This window comes from Dama dama, chromosome 16 (assembly GCF_033118175.1).
Source record: "Dama dama isolate Ldn47 chromosome 16, ASM3311817v1, whole genome shotgun sequence".
NCBI classification, from domain to species: domain Eukaryota; kingdom Metazoa; phylum Chordata; class Mammalia; order Artiodactyla; family Cervidae; genus Dama; species Dama dama.
This window is the reverse complement of record NC_083696.1, coordinates 35,346,734-35,357,582: the sequence shown is the minus strand read 5'-3', so window position 1 is coordinate 35,357,582 and position 10,849 is coordinate 35,346,734. Positions and strand designations below refer to the sequence as shown.

General features: G+C 48.9%; 2 protein-coding genes across 10 annotated transcripts in view; one reads left to right on the top strand and one right to left on the bottom strand.

Annotated features, from left to right (window-relative positions):
• UBAP1 (ubiquitin associated protein 1) overlaps positions 1–8,093 on the top strand; it is a 65,559-nt gene extending 57,466 nt beyond the window's left edge. For 7 of the 8 annotated variants that reach the window (XM_061163801.1, XM_061163795.1, XM_061163799.1 and 4 more), the window contains 3 exons: positions 5,485–5,667; positions 6,355–6,456; positions 6,957–8,093. In XM_061163801.1, coding sequence (XP_061019784.1) covers positions 5,485–5,667; positions 6,355–6,456; positions 6,957–7,097 — 426 coding nt within the window. In that variant the 3' untranslated portion in view covers positions 7,098–8,093. The remainder of the gene's footprint in view (positions 1–5,484; positions 5,668–6,354; positions 6,457–6,956) is intronic. The other variant, XM_061163802.1, reaches the window with a different exon arrangement.
• Positions 8,094–9,502: 1,409 nt separating this feature from the next.
• The window catches only part of KIF24 (kinesin family member 24), a 63,629-nt gene continuing 62,282 nt past the window's right edge, over positions 9,503–10,849 (bottom strand). For both annotated transcript variants that reach the window (XM_061163792.1, XM_061163793.1), the window contains exons 13-14: positions 10,632–10,725; positions 9,503–9,939 (exon numbers count right to left, since the gene is read on the bottom strand). In XM_061163792.1, the coding sequence (XP_061019775.1) occupies positions 9,799–9,939; positions 10,632–10,725 (235 nt within the window). In that variant the 3' untranslated portion in view covers positions 9,503–9,798. The remainder of the gene's footprint in view (positions 9,940–10,631; positions 10,726–10,849) is intronic.

Here is a 10,849-nt window from a genome sequence, read left to right as displayed (position 1 = left end):
ATCCTGATTCCCCCTGGTTTGTGGTTGGACTCTGGTCAGCAGGATACTCCTCTCCGCTCCCTAATTCATTGTATGCTTTAGAGAAGTTAAAAACACTCCAGACGGTTAGGGATCCTCAGCCACCACCATCCCCCACTCTCACTCCCATCTAACTTAAAGAGTGTTAAAGTGAACCATTGAGAGACCAAAGCCAGTGAACTAATTGCAGAGGGTATATCTCAAACCAGAACATTCATCATTCTTTGACACAGCTGATTGTGCAGTTTCTTTTGGGCCCATCCATTTTAGGGTATGAGGGTCCCTGCTTCATCCTGGACTGGGGATTTGCTGCCCTCTGGGGGTAGCTTTAAATAGAGATGGAGTCGTGGTGATCTTTTAAGGAAGTTGAGACCCTTACTCCTAGGAGCAAAGCCTAGTTCCATCCTGGCTTTCTATCTTAGTGAGTCTTTGAAACTGCTAGTTAGAACCTTTTCCTGGTGAGAGAAGCACTTCTCTTCAAGACAGTGACTGGAGGTAGGGGGTGATGGTCGTCAGCTGGGCCGTATACATCCTTCACATGGGAACTCCCAGGGAATTTCCGGAATTTAGTTCTTGTCATCTATTTCAGGCCCAGTGTTTGGGTCTCATTTTTCAGATTTTCATGTGTCATTGTATAAACTAATCTTAGAAGTTGAGAACTCCATAGGATCATCTTGAGAGGAACAGTCGTGTGATGTGCCCTTCTTCTGTGTCCAGCACAGAACTGCCTGGTCTAGCCCAAATCAGTGTCTCTTCCCACTGCATCTCAGCCCCGCCAGAGGCCTTGCTCTGCTCACAGGTTAGGCTCATCGGCCATCAGGTTCTCTTTCTCCAGGTATGGCTATATATTCTCTACTCTATCAGAGTTACTTCAGTGAAACATTTGCCTTTTTCCTTGTACTTGAGTTCTCAATTTACTCACTGGGGCCAGGAAGGATATGAGAAGTGCCAGTTCGCTCTTAAATTGTATTTCAAATGATTTCTGATAATATATAATCTCTTAGCTTTTTGGTGCTTGAATCTTTTGATCATTTCTCATGTTGCCATTGTTTTAATACTTACACTCTCCATCTCTAGATTAAAAAAAGGAGAGGATTTGCCTGTCCAGTGGTTAGGAATCCACACTTTCACTGCTGTGGCCCTGGGTTCCACTCCTGGACAGGACTAAGATCCCATAGGTCATGTGGCACAGCCAAAAAAAGAAATAGGAAAAAAAAAAAAAAATAGGAAGCCTCGAAAAAGAAAGACACAGAGAAGAACTGAATGAAACATTTTAAAAAATAAAAAATGAATTTATTTTTATCAGAGTATTTTAATGAAACCAAGTAGCATTTAAGAGGCTTATATTGAAAAAGAGTAGTTACCCGCCTCACCTCTTCCTGACTCCAGTTTTGCTTCCCATAGTCAGGTACTTTTAACTCTTCAAACTGTTTATACTGGGATTTATCTTTGTATTTCTAAATTGGATGCTTACATTGCATTTTCAAAATTTGTTAGACAGGTTTATATTTCCTGTTACAGTAGTTGAGGATTTAGCCCTTATAGTAGCCTTTCCTCCACCTTCTTCTTGTATCTTCCATCATATTTATATCACAAATTTTGGCTCAATTAATGTTAGTTAATATTATGATTGGGATGGTATATACTGTAGTGGTGATGAGGATTTTCTTGGTAGCCTTTATTTCTTATAGTTTAACTGCCCCATTAAAAATTGTGTAATTTCTTTGTGCCTGTTGCTAGTTTTAACCAAATGCTCCAAGAGTGCCAAAGACCTAGTGGTAATTTTCTCATTCAAATACATTCAATTTTGTTGGTTAACCTGTTGTTTTTGAATTCTTGAATATCCAAAAATGTCTAAATTTTATCCTCATGTGTGAATAATAGTTTGGCTCAATTTAGATTTCTTAGTTGAAGATCATTTTCCTTAAAAAATTTTAAGACATTACTCGCTTAAAAACAAAAAAACTTTCAGGGACTTCCCTGGTGGTCCACTGGTTAAGAATTTGCCTGCCAGCACAGGGGACTGAGTTCGGTCCCTGGTCGGGAAGATTCCACATGCCTCAGAGCAGCTAGGCCTCTGTGCCAGAGCTGTGCTCTGGAGCCCCGGGGCCGCAGCTCCTGAAGCCTGCACACCTAGAGCTCCGCAGTGCAAGAAGCCCCATCACGGAAGCCTGTGCACCACAGCTAGAGAGCAGCCCCCGCTGGATGCACCTAGAGAAACGTGCGCGCGCAGCGGTGAAAACCCCCTGCAGCCATAAACAAAGATTAAAAACAGAAAGCTCTCAGATGGAAGTACAAGCACCTCTGATTTCTGGCAGTACTGTGCCATTCGGATTTCTTCCCCTACTCCAACAAGCTTTTGGGATCCTTTTTTTCATTTCTGGAGATTTGACATTTACCAGTGATGGGCTTTCTTCACTTACTGTGCTTGACCCTCCTCGATCCTTTCAAGCAAAGGATCAGCTCAGTTTTCAAAATCTGGTTGTTGTGGTTTGCTTGTTTTTGGTATTATACTTTTCTGTTTTCTCTGTTCTTCCTATAAACTGGATGTTGGACCTCCTTGGCTGTTTTTCTGATTTGCTATCTCTTTTCTATCTCTTTGACTTTATGTTTTACTATCTGAAAGGTATCCTTGACTATCATACCTTTTTAAAAAATCTCATAATCTTTTAAATAGAAATTTTACTTTATTTTAAATTTCCAAGTGCTTTGTCTTTTCCCTCTTCTGGTTTGGTCTTATGTTCGTGGCTTTGGCTTTCTATTCACTTTTAAGAGTGAGTCACTAAAAGAAAAACAGTCAAAATGGGGGGAATATATATGTTGGGGTGTGCCTGCTGATTGATTGACTAGTTAGTTGTCTTTGAAGTGAAAGTGAAAGTCACTCAGTTGTGTCTGATTCTTTGTGACTCCATGGACTGTAGCCCGACTTCCATTGCTCCTCGGTCCATGGAATTCTCCAGGCAAGAATACTGGAGTGGGTTGCCATTCTCTTCTCCAGGGGATCTTCCCGACCCAGGGATTGAACGTGGGTCTCCTGCATTGCAGGCAGATTTTACCATCTGAGCCACCAGAGAAGGCTTTTAAGAAAGTGAAAGTGAAGTCGCTCAGTCCTTACAGACTCTTTGCGACCCCATGGACTGTAGCCTATCAGGCTCCTCCTTCCATGGGATTTTTCAGGCAAGAATACTGGGGTGGGCTGCCATTTCCTTCTCCAAGGGATCGTCCCGACCCAGGGATCAAACCCGAGTCTCCCTCATTGCAGGCAGATGCTTTACCGCCTGAGCCACCAGGGCTTTGAAGGGAGCTCTGTAAGACATCAACATATGAAGATCTTGGGGCTATTAAAGTTATATCTAAGAAATCTGCCTGAAAGCTACAGAAAGTGAGGATACTGAGATAGGCTTACTTAATCCTGTTTTGTTCTTGTACCTCACTCTGCCAGATGCTGTGCCTGGTATCTTCAGTCCTTTTTGGAATTCATTCCCATTTTCTAGACTAAACCTTCTATCTCCGCAGAAGGTGGGGTGCGGAAGGTCTGCCTGAGGGTTTTCTGCTGATCACTGCCTTCGTACTTTGCCTTACCCCAACAGTACCTGGTACTTCCAAATGCTGAAACCTCCTCAGGGGTCTCCTGCTGAACTGACTCTCCCATCTCCCACTTGTAACTTCACTGCTTCTGCCAGTTACTCTGCCTCCGTTAGCATTCCACCTTCTAAAATTTCATTGAAATACATTGTCCTCTGTTACACCCTCTTTTTCTTTAGTCTTAAAGGTTAATACAGTTTTATTATCATTTTAGTGGATTTTGGAAGGGAGGATCAATGTATCAGGGCCCAGGCTTTCTAGCTGGCTCAGTGGTAAAGAATCCGCCTGCCAATGCAGGAGACGCAGGAGATGCAGGTTCAGTCCCTGGGTTGAGAAGATCCCTTAGAGAAGGACATGGCAACCCATTCTGGAAAATTCCAAGGACAGAGAAGCCTGGCGGGCTACAGTCCTTGGGTCGCAGAGAGTCAATGATGACTGAGCCACTGAGCGCGCACACACATATCTGGGCCATGTAAGTTTCAAGCTCAGAGCCAGGCTGCGAGCATTCAGAACTGCTTGTGACATGTACCCGACGTCTGGGACCTCCTTCTTGTGTGATAAGTACTGTGCCAGCAATGGGAACAAGATGCTGTTTGGGTACTGGTGTTTTCAGGCCCGGCAGAGCCCGGCAAAAAAAGGACAGGGAGTCTTGGGGCCTGCAGAGTGGCCAGGCTGTGTGCTCCGGTTCCCGTGCCCTGTTGTGACTCTTGTCACTGACGGCTGAGCCCCAGGACTGCACTGCCTGGAGTGTGCTCTGGTGAGAGGGCTCAGCAGACGCTGCGGGCGTCGAGGCCTGTGGAATCTTCTTGGCTTCCCCCAGCTGACTTGGAGGAGAGCATCTGGTTATAGCTATAGAATTTTGAACATGCTTCTAGGATAAGCAGGCTCCTTTCCTCCTCCCTTCCTCTCCCCCACCCCCCAAAAAAGGAGAGGGTTAAATAAAATTTTCTTGGATGATTTTTCCTGGTTCTCGGGAGATGAGCCAAGTTGTCAGAGAGCTTTTCCCATGGTGATTCTGTCCTTCGGCCTGGGAGTGAGCTGCCTTTTTGCCTTGGGGCTGATTATTATCAGCAGGGGTGGTGGGGTTTAAGTCTGAGAATCTGTCCAGTCAGGCTGGGGGCCGGTGGTAGGAGTAGGCTGCCTGTAGCCAGTGCAGTAGACGCTGGGCCCTAGGGACCATGTCCCAGTCCTCAAGGGTACCGCCTGGAGGGGTGGCCGTCTTCAGCCTGCCTCTGTAGGACAGTAGCTGTTGCAGGGAATCAAAGCACAGTACAGGGTGTGGGCAAAAGGGCAGTGCCCCGAGCATGGGAGCCCTGAGCTGGCCGTCTGCCCAGCCCAGTGACAGATGTGACGACGGACGCTGAGACGTGATGGACATGGTTACTGGGACAGTCAGTTTTGGAGTGAGGGGGTTTGAGATGAATGATCCCTCTAGTACTCAGATACGGCAGTTTAGGAAAGGGATCGTGGAGCCCTGGAGAGAGGTCTTAGCAGCCAGCAAAGTGCTGCCCAAAGGCAGGTTTCAGAACTTCTTCCTCCACTATGAACCCAGGGGGTTTGGGCAGGAAGAGGCACTTGCTTCCATGGTGCTTCCTCACTCTGCAAGGTGGGATGAGGTCAGAGGACAGCCACACTTGCAGGTGTCTTCCCAACTTCTCTGTCCCTCAGCTGGAGCTCCCCTACCCCAAAGAGGGGAAGAACAAAGAGTTCTTCCTCAGGATGTCTGGCCAGAGATCTGGCCCTTTCTTGCAGGCAGGTTACCTGACTGGAGGTTTGATTTGGTCAGGGTTGATAAACCCCTGGATCGGGCCACCTCAGTGACTTGTCTTCTGGGGCCTGGGTCTGTCTTCTTGCCTTAATCCTTTGTTTCTCTGCCACCAGGTCACACCTCCTAATTTCTCAGTGTCACAAGTGCCCAACACTCCCAGCTGTCCCCAGGCTTACTCTGAACTGCAGGCGCTGTCCCCCAGTGAGCGGCACTGTGTGGAGACAGTGGTCAACATGGGCTACTCATACGAGTGTGTCTTGAGAGCCATGAAGAAGAAAGGAGAGAATATTGAGCAGGTGAGCGGTTAGTCAGCCACAGGGCCAGGGTAGGAGAGGGGTCCCAGATCTCGGAGCTGGAAGCGCCCTGCGTCTGTCCTAGAGTCCCGCACATTCTCAGCGCCATTCTTTTCCTGTGATGAGGGAGGGCGGCAGGACTTGGGGGCTTTGTTGGGGGTTTCCAGCAGTGCTTCTGCTCTGGGGGCTGCTCTGGGACCTAGGCTGAGGGACAGACTTGGGCGTACTGGAGTTAAGGACTACCCACTTACCCCCCTTCTCTGCTTCTCCTGAGACAGTGGCAGAATAGGCTTGTGGTATGGTCAGATGTCTTCTTCCATAAATGTCCGCCCATCAGAAGCACCCAGGCGGTTCTGATCCAGGGTGCTGGAGCCCCGAGCCTTGGGGGCCCTTTCTGACTTGGGTGGTTTCTTAGGAGAGTACCCTGCCCAGGCTGTGGAGCTGACATCAGTTGGGAGATGAGTTGGCTGACAGGAACTCCTTTGAAGACTGTCAGTGCATATTTAGAAGGGTGTGTCTATCAGCAAATAGTCACAGGTCCGGCTGTGTTGGACACAGTTCAGGGTACAACGTCAAGTCCTATCCAGGATGTAACAGTCAAGGCGAAGAGCAGACGTGTGGATTGGTATGAGACTTTTGGGAAGCACAGAAACAGTGGCAGTCCGTGCTTAACCCTTTCTGTTTTCTTAGATTCTCGACTATCTCTTTGCACATGGACAGCTCTGTGAGAAGGGCTTCGACCCTCTTTTGGTGGAAGAGGCTCTGGAAATGCAGCAGTGTTCAGAGGAAAAGGTAGGCTCCCCGGAACCCTCTGGAAAGAAGGGACAAAGCAGTATGTCCTGGGGGCACTCCTGTTCCACACCTTCATCCCTCCCAGTGGCTGTAGGCAGAACTAGTTGGAGCAAGAACCTCCCGTGTCCAGACAGGCATGTGGATGTTTGGCTCAGGTGAAGTACCAAGTTGAAGACCGTCTATCCCAGGGAAGGGATGGAAAAAAACGACCTGGGCAAAAGCTGTACTTTCGGATGATGGGGATGATGGCTAGTCATTTTGCCTAGGCTGGATGGGAGCGTGGATGTGGATGGTGGGACCTGAATGAAGGTCAGTAAGGTTTGGGGCCTGGGCGTGGCTCCTGAAGGATGACTGGCTGTGGCATCAGCCCTCCTCTGCTTGCTCGGGGACCTGAGGGGCTCTGGCAAGGATGCCCTCCCAAGCAGCCCCTCAGGCATGGATTTCACCACTGTGCTATGTGGCCAGAACCCTTTCTTGAATCTGTATTCTCTTCTCTTTAGATGATGGAGTTTCTTCAGCTGATGAGCAAATTTAAGGAAATGGGCTTTGAACTGAAAGATATTAAGGAAGTTCTGCTATTACACAACAACGACCAGGACAATGCTCTGGAAGACCTCATGGCGCGGGCGGGAGCCAGCTGAGACGAGGCCCTGCCTAGGCCCTGCCAGAGCCACCCCTGCAGGAGGCCCTGAGGAGCCCCCGTGGGGAAGGGGAAGGGGCGCACTTCCGGATTTCCTTTTGGGGGTGGAAGGTCAGGTGTGGAGACTGTGCTTGCCAAGTCTCTACAAGCTTAGGTCCTGAGCTGGGGAGAGAGTGGGTAAGATTTGGGCATGCACATGCCCCCAGAACTGTCCTGGCTCCTTCCATATTAAAAGTATTTGTATCCTGAGAAGTGTCCTTCCCGCCTTGGCCCTCCAGATTGACTTCTCTGGTCTTTTTGGGATCTATATGGCTTCAGCCGAAACCTGGCCCAGCTGCCAAAAGGAGCTGGGGAGGAGCAGGTGGTGGGGCCAGACTCAGTGCTGCTTCGGGGCTAGTGTTCCTTCGTCCGCAAGAGTGGGCTGACCTCTAATCCAGGTTGAGTGCAATTGAAAGGTTCTTCCAGGGTTTGTTTCCTTCCCTTTTTAACAATGTCACTTACTGTGACACTGGTTCTGCAATGTCTCTGAGGTGCAGAGAATGCCCTTTACCCCCTGGGGCCCTGAGTTTGCCTTTTCTGCCAGGCAGTTACCACACTTCCCTGCCCCAGCCTGTTTCTTTTGGCCTGGTTTGGACTACAATCTTCTGCTACCCAGGATTTTAGAGTCCCCTACTCTAGGAAGCAGTTGTCAGTTTAAGGAATCATTGGTCCCTTCCCAGCACATCAAGCGGGGAAAAAGCAGGCCATGATTTAGTCCCCCAGCACTAACTCCACCTCAGTTCTCCCTGGAGAACAGCCTCTCCCTCCAGCCCCTGCTCTAGGAAGACACAACAAATAACACCTAGTCATAGAAATCAGTCTCTTTGGTTTGTTTTGTATTATGTTGTACATCATTAAAGATCTAAATACAAAGGATATACAGTCTTGATGAATCTAAAGTAATTTGCTAACTATTTTGATTCTTCAGAGAGTACTACTAATAAAAATCTAAAAGGTATATCCTGTTGTGATGATTTCTTTATTGCCAAGGAATGTTTCACTACAGGGTGGAGGTTAGTGAGTGGTAAGCAGATTTGCTGGGGATGGAACAGAGGCTAACCATTTTCTGTCATTTCACTACTTTCTTCCAACTCTTAGACCTGTGGAACCCAGGAGTTGGCCCTATGGTCTGCCCTGGTTTTTGGTTTGCAAAGGCAGGCCTAGACACAAAGGTCTGTTTAAACCTGACCTAGCTCGGTCTCTGGGTTAAGGACATAGACATGTGCCTTCTTTCAAGACTGACTGTGGAGGTGAGACAGGCTGGGCCTTCGGGAGACGCACTCAGAGGTGAGGAGTCAGTCCCTGGTCCTGTGAGCAGCAGCAGGCATGTCTGTGTTCCGCAGGTGGGACGGGGATTCAGACTGCCTCACTAGCGCTCAGTGGGGCTGTTGCACTCAATGGCACTAGATTTATCCCTAGCTTCTTGTCCTTAGTTGTAATACTCTCTCCCCCACAGTCCTCCTTGTGCTCTTGGCTTGGATGGGTCTCTAATTTTTGTAGTGATGATGTGAGGATACAGAACCTTTGGGCTGGGAAGCAGCAAGCTGGAAAGAGGCCGCCCTCTGGTGGTCAGATGAGGCATGGCCATTGTCTCAGAAAGCCAGTTAGTCCCTCCTCTGGCCTTCAAAATTAATTAAACCCTTCTTTTAAAATTTGGAGAAGTTATCCTTTAACTTCTACAAGAGAACAAAATTTCATATCAAAGTGGGTGTCAGGGCCAAGGCTTTGACATGTGAATCTCAACTTGATCCAAGGTGGCCTTGGTAAGTGATAGACTACCTGGTATTTCTTATCTTAAGCTTCTTTCTGCTAAAAAGATACACAGTGAACAGCTCACATGAAGGGGTGCATGTATGTGTGTAAAACGGCTGTAGAGTCTCACTGGCCAGAGCACTTAGTGCCGAGGTATGGTGGGTGAGGACTCACAGACAGGACTTAGGAATGTGATGCAGGCAGATGGTCTCAGCAAAAGGCAGAGACTGGAAAAGAATGCAGTGATGCGAGTGCCCTCTTCTGTCTAAATACTGTGTTGCAGGGAGGGAGGGGAACTGGAAGCATAAGACCTGTCCTACATCTGCTCCTGTTAAAGACATCCAGTTAAGGTTTATTCATTATACATTTTCAAAAGCTAACCTAAAGCCCCAAATCAATCTCCCAAGGGCTGGTGGGGCAGATCTCACCCAGCCCCCACCCCACTAGCACCAGCGTTTTAGTTTTTGACCAAGTCCTGGAGGAAGGCACAGAATCCAGCTGATAAAACCTCTAGGCTCAGCATGTTATCTCCCCTAGCTTGTGACCTCCAACCTGTAGGTTACCGCTGACCATCCCCCCATCCTCAGGTCCCCAAATTCAGAAACATCTACAGGGTTATTAGACCCAACTGTTGTTTCCACAAAGGGTCAGTAACACAAATCCTCAATTCCAAAGAAAAGGGAGAGACCCATTAGAAGTTGTTCAGGCTCATCTGTCCTTCCTTGCAGAAGCCCCTGTGCTCGGAACTGGACAGATGCTCGGCTCTGAGAGAGGAGCTGGGACCCAGCCCAGGCCATGAGTGGTAAGGGAGGGACCACCATGGCAGGACAAGGCAGTGGGTGCTGAGATCTGCAGGAGGACCTGGTGGAGGCCCCTCCAGCTCTTGAGAGCCCAGCCACCCCGTACCAACTCTAAGACACCGCTGTCCTCTCGGGGCCTGCAGCTGGCTTGTGGCAGGCCAGGTATAGCTGTAGCTGGCTCCTCAGACTCTGGATGCACTTGGACTTCAGAACCATGATTTCATCTAGCTGGATCACAAAACCGTCAAAATCCTGAGAAAGGAAACGAAGGTCAAAGGGAGCTTTTGCTGTTACTGGCCCTCTGTCATATCTGCTTTTCTAATCCCTTCTCTTGCAGGAGGATTTCAGAGCCCAGGGCCCTTCCTCCGGTTGGAAAACCTGCAGGATAGTCACCCATGGCATAGGGTGGGCCCACTTCTTTAGAGAGGTATTTGCAGGGCAAAAGGGTGGTTTTGTAGAAGTACCTCTGGTCTGCATAAGGCAAGTCACTGTTACCATCACAGGGAGGGGCCTCCAACGAGCCACTAGGAAGGCAGAATGGCAAGGAGAGAGGCTGGAAACACTGGCCTGGGAATGGGGAGTGTCACGCCATCTCCTATGTGTCCTTGTGCCCCTCAAGCCAGCTCAGAGGAGTGGCAAGAGAAGGCCCAAAGCCTCAACAAAGCTATAGTGTGGCAGCAGACCCTTTCTGCACATACTGCAGGAAACAGGGATGACTATCAAACTAGGTGGACTTCCCTGGTGGGTCGGGACAATCCCCTGGAGAAGGACATGGCAACTCAACTCCAGTATTCTTACCTGGAGAATCCCAGGGACAGAGGAGCCTGTGGGCAACAGTCCATGGGTTGCAGAAGAGTCAGACATGACTTAGTGACTAAACAACGTCAAAACCAGCTGCAGGCTAAGTCCCAACAGCCCTGGAGGGTCCAGCCAAGACCACTTACGGTAGCAGCCAGCTGGCTCATCAGGGTCTCCTCCTTGAAGCCCAGCTCAGCCATTTCATCCAGCTGTTCCCGGTGTGCTTGGATGACCACCTGCCTGGGGACCAGAGGATGCTGTGAGCCTTGGGCCTCCCATCTCATGGACAGCTTTCTGGAACTGAACCTCATTTCTAGGCCAGGAGCTGCTTCCTCCCAAAGAGGTCAAGGCTTTGATGGGAACG